The sequence below is a fragment of the Sus scrofa genome, chromosome 4 (assembly GCF_054392235.1).
Source record: "Sus scrofa isolate SSC_HxYL_T2T_F1_AM1 chromosome 4, Sscrofa_HxYL_maternal_Yorkshire_Landrace_v2.0, whole genome shotgun sequence".
NCBI lineage: Eukaryota > Metazoa > Chordata > Mammalia > Artiodactyla > Suidae > Sus > Sus scrofa.
The window spans coordinates 135,633,818-135,653,128 of NC_139386.1; the positions used below are offsets into that span (position 1 = coordinate 135,633,818).

Sequence of the window (19,311 nt, forward strand, 5' to 3'; positions counted from 1 at the left end):
TGTTATTCCCTTTATAAACAGCGGCTGGTGTGGAACAGACTGGGTCAGACGACCGGAGATTCACTGGGTTTTGCCCAAGGGAATTCAGTACTAATTTATGGCCTTGACTCCCACCAGGGTGGATAGGAAGATGTGCTCCAGGATTCTCTTGGTCCCAAGGCCATGTGCGTGTAACGATCTGAAGATGACCCCAACCAGTCTGCCATTGGTATGAGCCCAATGGGTCAAGACATATGTATTCAGCTAGTATGATAACTTACCAGCCTTTTTTATACTTTCGATAGGTTTGGAATGTGTATCAGTCATATCAAAGCCTTAACGAAATTTACTTGCAGATTTAAATGACAGTAACCAGACTACTAGGATACTGAATTCTGAGGTCTATATGCTGCTTTACGTGGCCCACTTCCTAGTCTTGATGACATTTTCAGAAACTGGTTTGGTGTGAGATGCACTTGGCTTAAATATTTTCTTATAACCCAATGTTATTAGCTGTATTCTTTGCATTTTGCCTGTTTTATGAGGTTATTGTTTCTTGCATTATTAAATGTGTAACTGAGCCTCCCACAAAATAATGATGACTAGGAAATTTGAACAGTTACCTATCTTTACCAGATTAGTGATTGTAATAGAGTAACTCTAGATATGGAAAGATGCAACAAGAGGGAATATTTTCCTGGACCATAAGGGACTGGTAAAACAGGCGGTCCAGAGACTTTTAGCTGCTGTTCATAAGGCCTAGTCCAGTAAATGCGCACTGAGTGGCCTACCAGTGAAACATTTGCCAGACCTGGGAGTGAGCATTCCTAGCGCTGCGGGACAAAATGGTCATGAAGTGTCTCCCAAAACTGTGGTCCAGTTTGTGGCCACGGAGGAGTCCTGTGAACTGAAGTCTGGCACTTGCCAGCAGCCTCTGCACGGAGTAAACCCTGAGCCACTGCAGCGGCAGCCCCGCAGCCCCACGTGGAGCTCAGGGTGAAGACCAGGCGTGAGGCCCCTGTGCCCTGGGGAACTAGGACAGCCTTCAGGTTGTCAGCTCTCATCAGGAGAAGAGTCTGTGTGTCTGGTTCTCGCATCTCCTCGTGTCTAGAAAAGCACTAAAATCCTTCGTGATGCTGCTGCTCCTTGTGACTGAAGAAACTTTCAGGAGACCAGCAGCAACTTCTGTAAAATGCCTGTGTGCTGCATGCACTCCCTCACCTTTATCACATCCGGATATCCCCCTTTTCCTCCTGGGGAGGAATTTCAGCCCTTCCGTAGTTAAGGATGAAGACTGTCATGGTCATCTGAAAACGCGCTCACCTCACGGGGTGAGAGCCACTGAGCCCTGCAAGCCATGAAGACTCAGGACACTGGCCCAGATAGTGGATAGGCACATCAAAGGAATGATTTATGTGAGCCCAGGACTCTTGTTCCTGCTTGCTGCCCCCCCCCTTTTTTTGCAAAAACTCCTATATATTCTAGTTCCTCCCTCACCACCTCTGAGCTGTTTCTCAGGCTGAGTAACTGTCTCCCAGGCTTAACTCCTAATTTCACGTTAAGTAAAACTTAATTCTAAACTTTCAAAAAAAAAAAAAGTATCAATTCTCCAAGAAGACATAATAATGCTTAATATATGCACCGAACAACAGAGCATCAAAGTAAGTGGGACAAAAACTGACAGAACTCCAAGGACGAGGAGACGAGTTTGCTATTTCAGCTGGAGACTTCAGCACTCATCCGTCAGTAACGAGAGATCTAGAAAGCACATAATCAGTAAGATTATACATGAACTGAACATCACCGTCAGGAAGCTGGATCTAATTGACATTTATAGACTCCTTAATCCAGTGACAACAGAATATTCATTCTTCTCAAGCTCGCCTGGAATATTCCCAAGAAAAACTACGTTCTGGGTCATAAAACACGCTTTAACAAACTTCAAGCAAGAGCTATCGTACAAAATATGCTCTCAGTCCATAAAGAAATTAAACTAGAAATCTGTAAGAGAAACATAACTGGAAAATCTCAAAATATTTAGAGATTAAGCAACATAGTTCTGAATAACACTGGATCAAAGAGGGAGTCTCAAGAGAAATTTTAAGAATATTTTGAACTAAACGAAAATGGAAATACAGCTTATCAAACTTTGTGGGATCCAGTGAAAGCAGTGCTTAGAAGGAAATTTATAGTATTGAATGCATATATACCAGAAAAGAAGAAAGCTCTAAAATCAATAGTCTAAGCTCCCACCTTAGGAAACCAGAAAAAGAAGAGAAAACCAAAAACAAAATGAGAAGAAAGAAATAAATGATAAAAATTAGCATAAGTCATTTAAATTAAAAATGCAAAAACAATAGAGAAAAATCAATGAAACAAAAAACTTACTCTTTGAGAAGATGAATAAAATTGGTCAAACCCTAACCAGGCTCACCAAGAAAAAAAAGAGAAGACACAAATTAACTGGTATTATGAATGAAAGAGGGAGCTTTCGCTACTAATCCCATGGACATTAAAAAGTAATAAAAGAATACTGTGAATAACTCTGTGCTCACAAATGTGATAACCTAAATGAAGTGGACTGGTTTCTTGAAAGACATGATCTACTACAACTCACACAAGGAAAAATTTATAATCCTACTAGACCTATATTGATGAAAGAGATTGAGTTAATAATTAATAACCCTCTGAAACAGAAAGCACTGGGCCCAGATGGTCTTAGTGGTGAATTCTATGAAAGAGTTAAGGAACAAAGTGATACCCATTTTCTAGTCTATTCCAGAAAATAGAAGAAACACTTCCTAACTCATTCTGTGAGGCCAGTGTTACCCAACACCAAAACCAGACAAAGCTATTACAAGAAAACTGCAGGCCAGTATCTCTCATGAACATGTATTCCAGTATCTTCAAAAAATACTAACAAATTGAATCCACTAATATGTACAAATAATTGAATGTCATAACCAACTAATATTTACCCCAGGTATGTGAGGCTGGTCCAACTTTCAAAAATCAATGAATGTAATCCATTACCTCAACAGACTGAAAAAGAAACTATGTAAAGTAGATGCAGAAAAATAGTTTGACCAAATCCAATATCCATCCATGATCAATAAGCAAACTCTCATCAAACTAGGAATAAAAGAGAACTTCCTCAGCTTCATGAAGAATGTATTTTTAAAACCTTAGCACTAACATAATACTTAATGGTGAAAAGCTAAGTGGCTTCCCCCTAAGAAGAGAGAAACAAAGATGTCCCTTCTCTTTAAAACTCCTTCAGCGTTGGCTGAAAGTCCTAACTAATGCCATAGGACAAGAAAAAGAAACGACTGGGAAAAAAGCTATAAAATTGTCTTTGTTTGCAGACGACAAAGAAACCTCAAAGAACTTGAAGAAAACCTCAAAGAACTCACAACAACAGCAGCAACAACAAAACAACAGCAATAACCGGTTGCTTTCCTATATACCAACAATAAGCAATTGGAATCTGAAATTTAAAACACAGTACCATTGGAGCTCCCTGGTGGCCTGGTGTGTTAAGGATCTGGTGCTGTCACTGTTGTGGCATGGATTCAGTTCCTGGCCTGGGAATTTCTGCATGCTGTGGGTGTGACAAAACAAAAGAAACACATTAGCATTAAACATTAAAAAAGAAAGAGGCATAAATCTAAGATATATATATAAGATCTATATGAGGAAAATGGCAAAACTCTAATCAAAGACGACCTAAATAAATGGAGAGACATTCCATGTTTATGGACAGGAAGATAATATTTTTAGGATGTCAGTTCCTCACAACTTGATTTACAGATTTAATGCAATTCCAGTCAAAATCCTAGCGAGTTACTTTGTATGTTGACAACAGATACCAAGTTCATGTGGAAAAGCAAGAAAACAAGACTAGCCAGGCAGATATTGAAGAATGAAGTCAGAGGACTGCCCTACCAGACTGAAGATGTCTGATGAAGCAGCAGCAATCAAGACGTAGTATTGACCTAAGAATAGACACACAGGGAAGCTCCGAAGTAGAACTCCACAGTATAGTCAACTGATCTTTGACAAAGGCGCAAAGGCAGTTCAGTGGATCGTCTCTTTAACAAATGCTAGAACAGCTGGCCAAAAAAAAAAAAAAAAATGGATTTAGACAAAACTTTTACATTTTTAACAAAAATTAACGCAAAGTAAATCTTCTATCTAAACGTAAATGCGTAACTGAAATTCCTAGAAGATAACAGAGGAGAAATTTTAATGACTGGATTTGGCAGTGAGTTTTTAGATACAGCAACAAAAGCATGATCCGTGAATGAAAATTTTGGTAGGTTGGACTTCATTAAAATTTTTTAAAAAAAACTTCAACTCTGTGACATGTTCAGAGAATGTGAGAAAATATTATCAAAAACGTGGGGAGAAAATATTAGCAAAATGCATGTCTGCTGAAGGACTTGTGTACAAAATATAGAAAGAACTCTTAAAATTAACAATAAGAAAACAAACAGTCCAGTTTAAAAATGGCTGAAAGATTTGCACAAACACCACGCTGTTGAAGACATACAGAGAGCAAGGAAACATATTAAGATGTGCTCAACATCATATGTCATTAGAGAATTGCAAAGTAAAACAAATGACAGTCCATGGCACACCCGTAAGAGTGGCTAAAATCCGAAACACCAACAGTACCAAAGGGTAATAAAGGTGTGGAGGGATGGAAGTTCTCATTCATTGCTGGTGGAAAGCAATTTTAGACCCCACGTGGGCAGGTTCTCCCAAAGCTAAACATACTCTTGGCACATGATGCAGCATCATGCCCCTTGCTGTCTGCTGAAGTGAGTGTGAACAGTATGTCCGTGCAGAACCTACGTGTGAATGCTGATAGCCGCTTTATTCGTAGCTGCTAAAAATCAGAAGCAAGCAATAATGTCTTTCAAAAGGTAAGTGGATCCACAAACTGGCTCATCCATACGGTGGAATATTATTCAGCAATAGAGATGAAGGCGCTATTAGGCCACAAAAAGACACAGAGGAGCCTTTAAACACCTCCTACTAAGTGAGAAGAAGCCGATCTGAAATGTCTACATACCACTGACTCCAACTCCATGACATTTGGGAAAAGACGGAACTACAGAGAGAGCGAAGAAGAGCAGCGGTTGCCAGGGGCTGGGGAACGGGGACAAGGGATGAATCAGTGAAGGACCGGAGCGTTTTAGGGCAGTGAAAGTATTTTGTGTGATAGGTAAAAGTAAATACAGGATCTTATGTATTTCTCAGAACCCAGGACTGTGTAGCACAGAGGGAGCCCTGGGTAAACGATGGGCATTAGTTAGCAGTCAAGGGTGGGTACCGGTTCATCAGCTGTGAAACTGTACCACACCTGTGCAGGATGTTAATACGGGGCAAACGGGGAGTGTGGGGAAAGTCTCTGTACTTGTTCAGTTTTTCTGTCAATCTAAAACTTCTGTAAGAAATAAAGTCTGTTAACTGAAATATAACTAAATTATTACAGTAAGGCCAGCATACTTCTGTAATACGGAGCTGTGTCTGCGTGTGTCCGCATTCAGCCTACTGGGAAACGCTGAAACACTGATACTAGCGTGGGAACCACAAGATCAGATCACCAACTGGCCCTGGATTCTCTAACATTATTTTAGGAGTGTTAGCTAGTATAGTGGGATATGACACAAATGATCACATAAGGAAATAAAAGCATTGTTATTTAGAGAAAAAAAAATAAAACCAAAGACTTAATTCTGTTTTTTCAACTGCTGAATGAAATTTAACGGCAAGCTATATAATAAAGTTTTTTTAAAAAAGTCCGTTTCCCTCTATGTAAGTAATAACAAAAAATATAACAGGAGAAAGATCTTACTCAAAATAGAAATAAAACCAAATAAATAATTCAGAATAACATTAATGAAAATTAGATGAGACACGTGAAGAAAATTTCAAAAATGTCTATGTCAGACATAGAAACTGACAAGTAGAAAGGCAAATTATTATCTAAACAGAAGACTGGTTTTTTAGATTAATGTATTAGATTTAATCTAATCCCATTCAAAATTCCCCTTATAAATTGGGTATGGGATTTAATTTTTGCAAGGATGACTTATAAAAATGAGCAGGCGAAATACCTTACCATTTTAAGAAGAGAAGGACTAGTGCTGCTTGATTTTCAGAGAAATAATATAGAATAATTATATCCTGTGCCATTGACCCAAGTCTAGACATACGGATATGTTGAACAAAAAAGATAGCTTTTCCATAACCAAGTATATAAAATAATTTAATATTGCTGGGGACAGTATTACGCATCAGCAGGGAAGACACGAATTTTAAATGATGCGGGAACAATTGGCTGACCCTTTCACATCCGTCCAACAGCTATCTGTCAAGTGCTCACCACATATTAAGGACTCGCCGGATGCTGAAGGGCTTGTTATTAAGCCATGAAGCACATACAGTTGGGAGAGGTACGGGCAATACGGTAACAAATCACTTCAACATATTAGGATAAAGCTGGAATGGAGACTAGTTCACGGTCCTCAGTAAGCACAAAGGAGATAGACTCAGCCCAACCTGGGTTTCCCAGAAGACTTCATCGAGGAAGCGACACTGAGTCTGCACCTCGGCTGAGTCAGAGTAGCCAGGTGAAGAGGGCAGGCTAACACTCCTCCGATCGGGGCAGCACCAGGAACCAGGAAGGCACGGAACTGACAAGCAGCCCGGTATCTTCGAGGAACCTCTAGTCAGGTGCATTCACGACAGCACGAAGGGAGAGGTGGGAAGTGCTGCCGTTTGGTTAAAAGGGTTTGTTTTCCTCGCGCTGTACCTGAAAACAACGAATATTCGTTACATACCTCAGTATTCATAGCATATCTGTTCAGATAAACATTTTAAAACCAGAGTAATAAAAGAGTAGACGGAACCATGACGAATGGGAGTAAATGTTTTAAACTTAAGCATGATGGGAAAAGTCATAAAAGCCTGACAGACATAACTTCATACAAATTTTAAACTTCTCTGTCCCATTTTTTTTAATGCTGAAAAATGTAAAGAGGTACACTGAATATTAAATGGGTTACATGGTTTTTTGGGGCCATTGTTACTTTTATGTATTTCCAGATATTCTACAGTAATCATATTAATGGAGCAAAAGTTATCTTTAATATTATATTTTAAAAATAAAATTACAAGCCACAGACTGGATGGATCTTAACAGTAAAATAGGACAGAAAAAGTTCATGTCTGTAATACGTGAAGAACTCGACTGTTTTTAAAAAATGACTCCCAAAATCCACGGGCAAAGCACTTGATCAAGCAACATGTAGAATATTACAGACAGCAGATGAACGAGAGCCTCACGTTTGAGTAGTCAAACGTGACACATTTTAAGACATCAGATCATCCATCAAATTAATGAAGAATTTAAAAAATAGCCTGTGCTGGCATGAATTCAATGAAATAGGTTCTGATTTTATACATTGCTTGTGGAATGTTTAACTATTACAGCCTTTTTGGAAATTGACCTGACTTTATGACCAAATAATGCGTTTCAGACTGTGTTCCAGGGCTGGGTCGCAGAAAACACACGAGACTTCTGCACAAAGACGTTTCTTTCAGTGTATTTATAACAGGGTAAATCTGAGGGTAATCTCTGCATTTTCGAATATTACGCATCGTGTTCAAAAGCCGTAACTGAAATACGCTGGTGACCCCTTAATCCCTTTAATGGCTGTGCTGTTGGGTATGAACAACGTATGTGACACCTGCACCCCCCTTATAATTCTGTCATTCAGACATTTATCTCAGCTGTTTGGCAATTTCATTTCACGCACAGACCTTAATATTCACTTGCAGGTCTAACATACGTACAATAAATCCTGTAAAGTGATTTTACTGTAAAGAATAAAAAACGACGTAACCGTCGAGCATTAAGGAAACGGTCGAGTGCTGATACTGTGAGTGTTGGATGGAACACGAGCTTATGCAGCTCTTGAGCAGTTGGGCTGTGAAATACTCACAGTCCCATAGCGAAATACTTACATTTAGAAGAGACTCTTCAACATAAAGCGGATGTAAAGTTATTTATGAGTGTGCTCCCACAGAGCTAAGAGGAACCTGCAGGCACGTTTACAGTGGTATCGCCGTATGGTAGGAGGTACTTAATCTGGGGCGGGTGGGGTTTTTTGGTACTTTCCATACTTTCCAACTGTTTAAAAATGAACGTCTGTAACAACTCACAGTTTTTCTCCCCATTAATACGTTTTTAAAAGTGAGGGGCTCACAAAACTGTGATGGAGTATAATCTCATAGAATTATAAGTATCTTGTTATTTTCTGAATCTAAAAACAACACCTGTTTGTACTGTCTTTTGAGAAAGACCAGAAAGCACGAACAGCCTGTTTGGAGGGCTGGGCAAACGGCACTAAATTGTAGTGGCTGCATAAAAGCTAATCCATCTAAAATAATTCTAGGCAGTTAAAAACTTCACACACAAAGATCCTTTAGGTTTAGCAAGTGATGCTGAGGCGGTAAGCTCATTATCCAGTGTTCGTTTACTTATAATCCTACTTTCCAGTGTGACCGGGAAAAGGCCTCCGTAAAGGTCCCCTGTGCATCTTGCTGCAGCTTCGTGACCGTCCCGAGTGGCCCCTGTCATATCTGTTTGTGTAAAACAGAGCAGTTGTTCAGCTGGATTCACTACTTGATAAAGGATGACATCAGGCAAACTCTAGCATATTTTTATTTCATTAGAGACCATATATTTGCTTCTTCAAAAATGCTATTTTGTTTGTTATGTATTTTTCAGGAATGTTAAGCAACTATGTAATTGTACTTATTTAATAAGATAACTTTGAAAGCCCTGAGCACAATATTTCGTAATTGTTAGGTGCTCGATGTTTATTGAATAAATGAATGAGTTAGGGATTGAACGAATGAAGGCACTGCCCTTCCTTTTCCTTCTTTTTCTTTTGAATCCAAACAAAACTTACTAGTATTAACAAAAAAGATGAGTCAACTGAAGATTTAGTTTTGTTTATATAAAGAGTAAAGTAATACATTGATAAATGTATTATATATTACATATGAGATACTTATATGCATATGTCAGTTGAAACATGGAGTAAATTTTAATTCTTAGACCTTAAATTGTGTTTTAACACAGGGCCCTCGAGGACTGCAAGGTGATGCGGGACCACCTGGAGAGGCGGGTGCTGAGGTAGTCTTTCTTGTGGCTCTTTCTTGTTAGTTCATCAACACTCACTGCTTTTTCTAGGACTCCTCTAAGGTAAAGTTGATATACTAGATCTATATTTTGAAGAGTAACTTTATAGTGTTTCGTATTCAGAAAATAAAACCTAAGTCTCCATTAAAAGCAGGTTTGAATGTTGTACGAACCTAATTTAATACAAAGTTCTCTTAACAGTTTGTTTAAATGACAGAACAAAAAGTGAATAAAACTTGCCCTTCACTGATTTAACTTTGACAGCCATTCCCTTCGTTGTAGAAGAGCATCAGAAAATGACTCTTATTGAGGGTGTATGTTCGAATAATAAACCGTATTTGTTGTAATTCTAAAACCCAATTACTTCATTGCTTTTGTCTGTTAACTTGAGCCTCGGAAAGTCACAGTCTCCTGTCCTTTGGCTTCTGTGAAACTCCCCTCTCGTGATTCTGCTCTGTCCCTTCTAATTGGCCTTCTCTGTCCCAGTGTGACCCCATCCGTGCTCTGCCTTAGCCCCCAGTCATATTCTCACAGCGACTTCAGTTACCAGCAGGACTCTGGTAGCTCTGGCTCAGGCCTCTCTCCAGTTCCAGTTGCTGAGTTCCTGTCGTCTTTTATGTACGTTCCTAGATATCCTACAAGCATCTCAGATTCACAATATCTGAACCAAATCCATCCCTTTCCCCCATTCTTCCTCTTTTTGTTCTGATCTCACTGAAAGATACCCATGATGGCCAGTACCCCCAACCCGAGCGTCCCTCTCGACTCCTCTTCCTCCTTCGTCCTGTCCAGTCAGCCGTCTTTGCCCTTTGAAAAAACTCCCACCAGTGTCTCAAGTCTGCCTTTTTTCTTCACGCGCTGCTGCCGGTGCTCCGGCCATCGGCTCTTGCTCCGTGTCTCCTCCAGCTGCCGTTCCTCGTTAGCTTTTGTCGCCATGTCATCGCTGTCCTTGAAGGTTTCGAGTGACTCTCATAGCCTTTCATGAAATGCCAGCTTTTACATTAGTGTTTCACGTTCCAACCTCCGCAGACCTGCTCAGTCACCCTGCGGTAAAAAGTCTCCTCCCTCCGTGTGCTCCAGGTCTGTTGACCTGCTTGAAGTTCCGTGTTTTCTTGCTGTGCACCCTGTCCCCTGGGAACACAAGGATGGCTGACGTAGAACCCCTTCCTCCTCTAGCAGTTTCTATCTACGCCAGAAAGTAATCCTACAAAGGATCGTTTTATTGCCATCAGTTAGACCCAGGGATGGTATCCACAGGGCGTTATAAGGAGAAAGCAGTGGGCACCAGCCTTACCTGGGTAAGGAGGAAGAGACCTGTCTGTGTGAAGCTGGGGGAGGGTCGCGAGTTTTCAGGGACGAGTAGGGGTAGCCATGTGAAAAGAGGGAAGCGGATAAGACAATCCCAGGACGAGGGACCGTATGAGTAGCAACATACAGACACGAGGCAGGTAGGTTCTTTGATGCTTGGAGTCAAAACCAGAGTGATAATAGATGAAATTCAAGAGGAATGGTTAGATCAAAGGAAAACTCCTGTAGACTGTTACGAAGCTTTAACTTTTTCTCTAATGGCCTATAGGCAGTCATTGCGAGGCAGACACAGGGCAGTGGTTAAGTCAGATTTGTATATTTGGAAGGTCACTTTGGCAGCCTCATGGGGACGTAGCTGAGAAGGCAGAGTGCAGGCATGTATGCCTTCGCCAGGCAGAGAACGGTGGAGTCCGAGCCGAGAGGTCGGGGCAGTAAGCAGGGTGGACTCGAGAAGTGCTTGTGGCATAAACTCTCCGAGCCTGTGTACTGGGGGGATGTGGGAAGCAAGGGGGAAGGAGAGGCCAGCAGGTGTTTCCGGATTTCCAGCTACAGCAGCATGGATGCCAACACCCTTCCTGAGCCCAGAGAGGAAGGATGTTACTGAGATTAAGGCCATAAGGTGAATGGCTAACAGGTGGCAGACCTTGGCTTTGGATCCACACCGGATTCAAAAGCCAGTGCTGCTGACCTTTACTGCGCCACGTGCTCTGGGCCGAGAGGCAGCTGAGAGAAGCCCCACCTCGTAAGCTGAAAATTTTCTGAACAGAGTAGGAGGTAAGACTTCTGTTGTGATGTGGAGGAGGAGTTGAGCTGATCCGTTGAGGAGGTTCTGCTGGTTTAGACCAGGAGCTGAAGGCAGCGGGGAGGGCGCGGCCAAGGACGTCGCCAAAGCAGAGGGCGCGCCTCCCGAAAGTCGGGCTGAAGTGGGAGCCGGGTTCGCGTCACATTCCTGGCGATGCTGTTAGTGAGAGGCGACGATCGCAGAGGCCTTTCTGTGCGTCTCGCCGTGTCGTTGGGCTCCACCGTGCCCTGGGAGGTGCATGCCCTTCTCATCCGCACTCTGCTGGTGAGGCAGCCGAGGCCGGGCCTGGCTGAGGAGCTTGTTCCGGAGCACGGAGGGCGGCGGTGGCAGGGCCCCGAGAAGTCCAGGCGGCGTGACCCTCTGCAGCCCTCCTCTTAGTCACTGGGCCTCTCGGCGGGCAGCAACGCCCTCTGCACGGGTGTGCCGTTTCCCAGTGATGGTCAACTGGGCGTCGACACGGAGAAGGCAGTTGAAAGCGCCGATCCGGACGGCCGGAGGGGAGACGCGCCTCGGGGATCAGAGGATGAGCTCTTGGATGTGTCCTAAGAATCAGGGAAGCACAGGGGAGCTCACAGGTCAGGGGAGACGGGGGCCAGACGAGGTCTCAGGGCGAAAGGGAGTTTTGATGCAAAGCAGTCCCGAGAGAGAGTTTTAGCCTTAGGATGTTCAAGTCTGTACTTTGCGGGGCAGAGTGGAAACCCAGGCAGTCTCGCCTCCTAGTGCTTCGTCGTCGTGCTGGACCACACCGCCTCTGTGACAGCAGAGGCGCGAAGGTAACTGCAGAAATTTGTAAGTAATGTAACCATTAAATAGTTGGTGACATAATGGTAAAAATGGACGGAGTATAGGAAACACAGACTTTAGCATGACAGTACATCAAGCAGGAAAGGTAGATTTCTTGGTTACGGAAATAACCATTAGGAGAACGAAAATCAAAACGTATTTCATAAAGCAGTTACCTCTGAGGAGCAGGGCTGGGGCTTTTCAGTATAAGTCTCTCTGCGCTGCTGTGCATGAATAGCTTTCATTTTGAAAAAAAAGCCAAGTGAATATATATTGTGAAAGTTACGTCAAAATGGAAACCTGAACTTCTCATTTAAAATACTATAACGCCATAATCTTCCTTAATAAAGGAAAATTATCACCCATGGAGCAGAACTACTGAGGAATCCCTGAAAGACATAGCATGCAAACAGGAAACTTTAGATCAAGTGGGATTGTAGGTTAATTCTTTAAACTATCCCTGTACTCCAAAAACATGGGGATTATGCAGTGCAGAGGCACGGGTTTATAACTGTGTATGTGAGTGTAGATACACTACACACATACACGCACACTCACAGTGAGAGGAGAGAGAGAGAGAGGAAGGGAGAAGCATGCGTAGTATGCTCAAATATCTAGGGGGGGAAAGAAAAACCAACATGCAACAGCAATTATAGGAGCTCCAGCCTTATAAATAGCCAGAGGTTGCAAGAAGTGATGTGTTTTCAAGATGAAGAGAACCAAGAACTTACCATCAGGACTAACCCATGAAAGGGGGAAATCTCTTAAAATTTGCATCTTCTTTATGTGATAGATTTTATAAAACTAATAAATAGAATTTGTTCAGGAAGCATATTCCAGAAGGATCATCAAAAATGGATAGGAAGAAGCAAAAGTAAAACCACAGAGAATGGGCGTTCCCGTTGTGGCGCAGTGGAAACGAATCTGACCAGGAACCATGATTCGGGTTCCATCCCTGGCCTCACTCAGTGAGTTAAGGATCCGGCGTTGCCGTGAGCTGTGGTGTAGGTCGCAGAAGCGTCTCGGATCCCGCGTTGCTGCGCCTCTGGTGTAGGCCGGCAGCTACAGCTCCAATTAGACCGCTAGCCTGGGAACCTCCACATGCCGCAGGTGCGGCCCTAGAAAAAGACAGAAGGACAAAAAAAGAAAGAAAAGAAAAAACCCCAGAGAAGAGTAGGAGCAGGAGGGTGTAAATGAGAAGAGCGAACAGGAAGTAGTTTGTCTTTGACCCGGATTAAAGGGCGAGCTGAAGGATTAGAAGGAACTGATCTAAAAAGCCCTGATTTCTGGTGACGTTGCTTTGGCATTAGAACTATTCCAAGGCCCTAGAAATTACCTGGTCGTATGCCCTGAAGTTTAAAAAGGGGCAGCAAAAATCTTTTCCTGGACATAGATTTCTCATCCTCGGGTTGAAAATTACTTCCATCTTCTCGCGAGGTCGCGGTTGCCTTGATGCGGGTGAAGGAATTCGTGCAAACACCGTGTCCAATCATCTCTTGTAGGGACCTTCAGGTGTGGAGGGAGAAGCCGGTCTGCAGGGCGATCTGGGTGCAAAGGTAACGTCCTAAACAGGAACTTGCTCAACTCATTGACTGCCCCGTGTTTGCCAAATTTTAGCAAATACCCAGCGTCTTGGGAGCAGGTGAAGGACAGCGGATAAAAACTCTTAGATGAGTCAGAAAAAATACTGTTTGTATCAATACGGAGATATGTATGTATATACACACACATATATGGAGCGAATAAAAATGGAAAAGCAAAATGTTATAAATAAAAATCTGAAGAAAAGTGGAAAAAAAAAATAGTGTTTTGGAATCCCTGTCTTCATGATAAACCCTCCTAACTATTAAAGACGTAGCTTTGGCAGAAAAGAGTTTGATCTTTCCCTTTGTTTCTTCAGGGAGATGCTGGACCTGCAGGCGGTGTTGGAGTTTCCGGGGAGCCAGGGTTACGGGTACGTGCCTGCTGGAGACGTGTTAATGCTCTGGCCACCTGGTTTAGAGACTCCAAACCCAGCCCACACTTCAAAGATTGCATAATAAACTTTTCTGGTGCATTATGGAAAACATTTATTTTTATTTCATGATTTCTCGAAAGCTGCATGCTAAACCCTGTTCACCCTGTAATTTAGTAGCATTGAGAGCCCTAACCTGTACATCCTTTTCTCATAATCAAGTGTACTCTGCAGAATCCTTGCCAAGTGTGTAGCGTTACTGCGACTGCCACTAATGTTAGTGTGACGAAGAAATTCGCAAATACTAGCGATCATGTCTCCTGCTCGTTCCTGACCTAACAAGGCAGATAAAAGATTGAAGCCTGTTCTGTGTTTAGGAAAATAGCTGAAAACTAGAGTCATGCAAAGTTAACAAGATTCAAGGAAATAACTGTAGACAGTTGTAATGAGATAGCTTACAAAATTTATTCTCGTGTAGGCAGTGGTTGATTTAAGCTGCGGTAAGTTTCTTCCCCAAGATAATTTTAAGACATTTGTTTACTAAAATGCAAAATTGGGAGATATATTTTGCATCTGATTTCTTTCTTGTTCGTTTTCCCTTTTTTTTCAGAGGAGAAGGCAGTCTGAGGTCAGGGCAATGGAAGTGTCAGTGGTGGGGCAGTGGGGCAGCTGTGAAGATGCCCTGATAACGTACCTGTAAATGGGTCCAGGGCAGGAGAGCCAGGACTTCGTTAATAGCTTCATAGCACGTGGCTCTCTCACTTCTGCCAGCTCTGCATCTGGAAGACACCCCGGGCTGGAGAGCGGCCTCTCCCTGTGAGGGAGAATGCGTGACTGCGTTCAGCTGTGTCCATCCATGTACACTGAGAATGGCAAGATACCGTAATCTTAGGAGATTCGGTGTTTAAAGTCTTTGAACTGAGGAACATTAGGTATAGCTGTAGAAATTTCCCAAGCTACCAAATAAACATATATTTCCTTTAATTATCTAGAAGTTATGAGCATTCTAGGACCGTCTTATATTTGAATTTACAGGCTGTGACTCTTTAAATCATCTTCAGAGTTCTTCCAGGCAGTAAATCGTGTTTGTTATGCTGTCAAATACACCTTAGAAATAAAGTAGAAGCAGGAGTCTTTGTGCATAGACCTGCCAGGTGTGTAGACGCCAGGGGAAACACTACAGATAAATGATTTAGCAAAATAATAAAGCTTAGTGTTTCTGCTACTGAATAGGGTGAACCAGGAGCTCCTGGGGAAGAAGGCCTCCAAGGAAAAGATGGATTGAAGGTAAGTTACACTTTTAATGTTGTGATTAAAATATCACATATAGCTCTTTATGTGACAACAAAAATCTGCTTATTTTGTGGTCTCATCATTTCACTGCTTTCCCATTCTTAAAATTGTGTCCTGGGTTTCAGGGGAGCCCAGGAGGAAGGGGACTGCCTGGAGAGGATGGAGAAACCGGCGAGACGGGGCTGCCAGGGAGTGTGGGGCCCTCGGGCCGACCAGGGCCACCGGGCCCCGCGGTGAGTGCTGCGGATTCAGTACTCAGTACCTCGGTTCTCCACACACACACACACACACACACATATACATTCTTGACCCCCTCATGTGTCCACTGGGAATTTGAAGGTGTGGCTCTGTGGCTCGAGTGAGAGACAGACCAGGGACTGACTGTCAGCATTCCTAAAATCCAGGGGAAACGTTTTCTCATGTGTCACACAGCCACTGAGCTCCTTCTTTGCTTCTCTCACTTTATCGAGCTGTGACGTATTATTAAGTGTAAGGTGCGTGCCACGTTGGTATGGTACACACGCGTTGCTAAGTGATCACAGACTGAGTGTCGTTAACACATCCACCCCCTCGCCTAGTTACCTTGTGCGTGTGTGGTGAGGAGTGCTAAGGGTTACCCTCTTAGCAGCCAGCGCTCAGTCCGCTGGTCGCCGTGCTGTGCCTTAGGCCTTCTTCGTCCAGGACTCCTGCACCTGGTAACTGGGAGGCTGTGCCCTTGGCTGCCTTGGCCACCTCCCATCTCCACCCTCGCAATGCCAGTCTCCTCTATTTCTGTGAATTCTGCTGAGGTTTTTAGATGATACACAGTCTCTGACTTACTTCACAGCATAGTGCTTTCCAGGTCCATCCATGTTACAACGGTTTTTTTTGTTTTGTTTTTTGTTTTTTTGCCTTTCTTAGGGCCACACCCGCAGCATATGGACGTTCCCAGGCTAAAGGCTGAATCAAAGCCGTAGCCACTGCCTACACCACAGCCACAGCAATGCGGAATCCGAGACACTTCTGCGACTACACCACAGCTCACGGCAACACTGGATCCTTAACCCACTGGGGGAGGCCAGGGAGCAAACCTACGTCCTCACGGATGCTAGTCAGATTCGTTTCCGCTGCGCCATGACGGGAACTCCCATCCGTGTTTTTTCAAATGGCAGATGTGTCTTCTTTTTATGACTGAATGAGAGTCCATTGTATATTTAACAACTGCATAGATATAGTGTGATCTGAATTTTTATATATGTGTGTATATAAAATGTGACCATATATATGTATAATCACAGATACACACACACACACACACACACACACACACACACGATCACATTTTTTCAAATATTAGTTGACCCTGTAGGCCTGGGTTTATTTCTGGGCTCTTAATTCAGTTCTCTTGGTCTATATGTCTCTTTTAATGCCAGCACCATAATATTTCGGTTAATATAGTTTTGTATTAATACAGTTTGAAATTAGGAAGTGTAACGCCTCTGACTCTCCTTTTTCAAGATTGTTTTAGCTATTCAGGTTCCATGCAAATTTTAGGATTGCTTTTTTCTATTTCTGTGAGAAATGCCCTTGGAATCTTGGTAGGGATTGTGTGGGATCTGTCGATGGCTCTGGATAGTGTGGACGCTTTAACAGTGTTAATTTCTCCTGTCTGTGAACGTAGGCTGTTTTTCCATTTATTCGTATTTTCTTCAGTTTCTTTCATCAGGGTGTTGTAGTTTTCAGGGTACAAATATTTCACTTCCTTGATTGTATTTATTCTCAGTATTTTATTGTTTTTAATGCATTAAAATTGCAAATGGCATGATTTTCTTTATTTCCTTTTCAGATAATTTGTTGTTAGTACATAGAGATATGACCGAGTTTTGAGGTTCGTTTGTGTCCCGCAGCTTTACTGAAGTCGCTTATTAGTTCTAACCGTGGTCCAGTTTGCGTCTCCTGCGTGGTAAGGTCGTGCCGTCTGCAGAGCCCTTTTCCTCCCTTGCCGACGGGGGTGCCTTTGATCTCTTGCTCTTGCCCAGTTTCTCGAGCTAGGACTTCCAGTTCTCTGCTGAGTAGGAGGGCTGAGAGCCGGCGTCTTTGCTGTGTTCCTGATCTCAGAGGAAAAACTCGGCCTTTCACTGTTGAGTGATGTTAGCTGTGGATTTTTCACAGACGGCTTTTATTCTCTGAGATATATTCCTTCCTGCATCTTCAAGATGATCAGTGTGTGTGTGTTTTTTTTTTAATACTGTGCCTGTGTTGCATCCCATTGACTGGTTTGCAGATTTTGAGTCACCCTTGCAGCCTGGAATAAATCCCACCAAATCAGAGTGTATGTTCCTTTTAATATGCTGCTGAATTTAGTTTGCTAGTGTTTTGTTGAGAATTTTTGCATCTGTATTTGTCAGGGATATTGCCCTGCAGTTCTCTTTTCTTGTAGTGCCCTTATCTGGCTTGGTAAGAGAGCAATGCTGGTCTTGTAAAATGACTTCAGGTGTATTCCTTCCTCAGAATTGGGAAGAATTTGAGAAAATTTAGTAGTAATTCTTTAAACGTTCAAGACGATTCATCAGTGAAACCCTCTGGTCCTGGGCTTTTCTTGTTGAGATATTTTTCAGTCTCCTTACTCAGTATTGATCTAGTCAGACTCTCTATTTCCTCACGATTCAGTCTTGGCAGATAGTGTGTTTCTTGGAATTTTCCCTTTTCATCTAGGTTTCTAATTTGCTGCCAAATAATTACATACAGCAATCTCTTATGACCCTTCTTCTTTCAGTGGTTTCCTTTATGTCTTTAATTTCTGACTTTATTTGAATCCTCTTTCTCAGTGAGTTTAGCTAAAGATTTGTCAATTTTGTTTATCATTTATAAGACTAACTCAGTTTTGTTAATCCTTTCTATGATTTGCTATTCCCTCTTTCATTTATTTCCGCTTTAATCTTCATTATTTCCTTCCTTCTGCGAGCTGTGGCCTTATCTTACTCTTCTTTTTCCATTTCCTTGAAGTGGCCCGATAGGTTGCTTGTTTGAGATCTTTCTCTGTGTAACAGCGTGGACTTCATCACTATAAATTTCCCTCTTAGAGCTATTTTTGCTGCATCCCATAAACCTTGGTATGTTGTATTTTCACTTCATTTGTCTCAAGGTTTTTTGTAATTTTTCTTTTGATTTCTTCTTTCGTCATTGGTTGTTTGGGAATATTATTTAATTTCCATGTATGTGTGAGTTTCACAGCTTTTCGCTGCTGTTGTTGATTTCTAGTTTCCTATCTTTTCCGTTGCAGATGGAAAAGATACTTGATGTAATTTCTGCCGTCCTGAATTTGTTTGGACTTGTATGTGGCCTTACATACGATCTGTCTACAAACATGTTCTGCGTGGACGTGAGAAGGACGCGTGTCCTCCTGCTGGGTGGAATGTCCTTCATGGGTCTCGTAGGTCTGTTCGGCCTGTGGTATTGTTCAGCCTCTGCTTGCGTATTAATTCTCTGTCCAGATGATGTAGCCGTTTCAGAGAGTAGGATATTAAAGTCCCTAACATTACAGTATTCCATTTATTTCTCCTTTTATTGCTGTTACTATTTGGTTTATATATTAAGTACCCCAATGTTTGGTATATAAGTATTTACAACTATTATCTGTAATTAATTGACCCTTTTGTCATTATTTAATGATCTTCCTTGTCTCTTGTGACTGTTTTCAGCTTAAAATCTATTTTGTCTGATATAAGTGTAGCTTTTCTTGCTTTCTTTTGGTTACTATTTGGTTGAAATATCTTTTCCCATCCCTTTCCTCTCAGTCTTTGTCCTTAAAACTTAAGTGAACCTCTCGTAAGCAGCATACAGTTGGGTCTCTTTTTAAAAATCCTTTCACGCTTTCTGTGTCTTTTGGTTGGAGAATTTCATCCATTTACAATTAAGTAATTATTGATAAATAAAGACTTGCAATTGCTATTTTGTTTGTTGTTTACCGGTTGTTTTTTAAACCGTTGCTTC

At 42.1% G+C, this 19,311-nt stretch overlaps 1 protein-coding gene across 38 annotated transcripts in view; it reads left to right on the top strand.

The window, feature by feature from the left end:
* COL24A1 (collagen type XXIV alpha 1 chain) overlaps positions 1-19,311 on the top strand; it is a 330,869-nt gene that overhangs the window by 206,817 nt on the left and 104,741 nt on the right. For all 38 annotated transcript variants that reach the window (XR_014844919.1, XR_014844921.1, XM_085024166.1 and 35 more), the window contains 5 exons: positions 9,140-9,193; positions 13,595-13,648; positions 13,993-14,046; positions 15,280-15,333; positions 15,465-15,572. Coding sequence is in view for 36 of the 38 variants with exons in the window: in XM_085024166.1 (XP_084880292.1) it covers positions 9,140-9,193; positions 13,595-13,648; positions 13,993-14,046; positions 15,280-15,333; positions 15,465-15,572 (324 nt within the window). In the remaining 2 variants the exon portion in view is untranslated. The remainder of the gene's footprint in view (positions 1-9,139; positions 9,194-13,594; positions 13,649-13,992; positions 14,047-15,279; positions 15,334-15,464; positions 15,573-19,311) is intronic.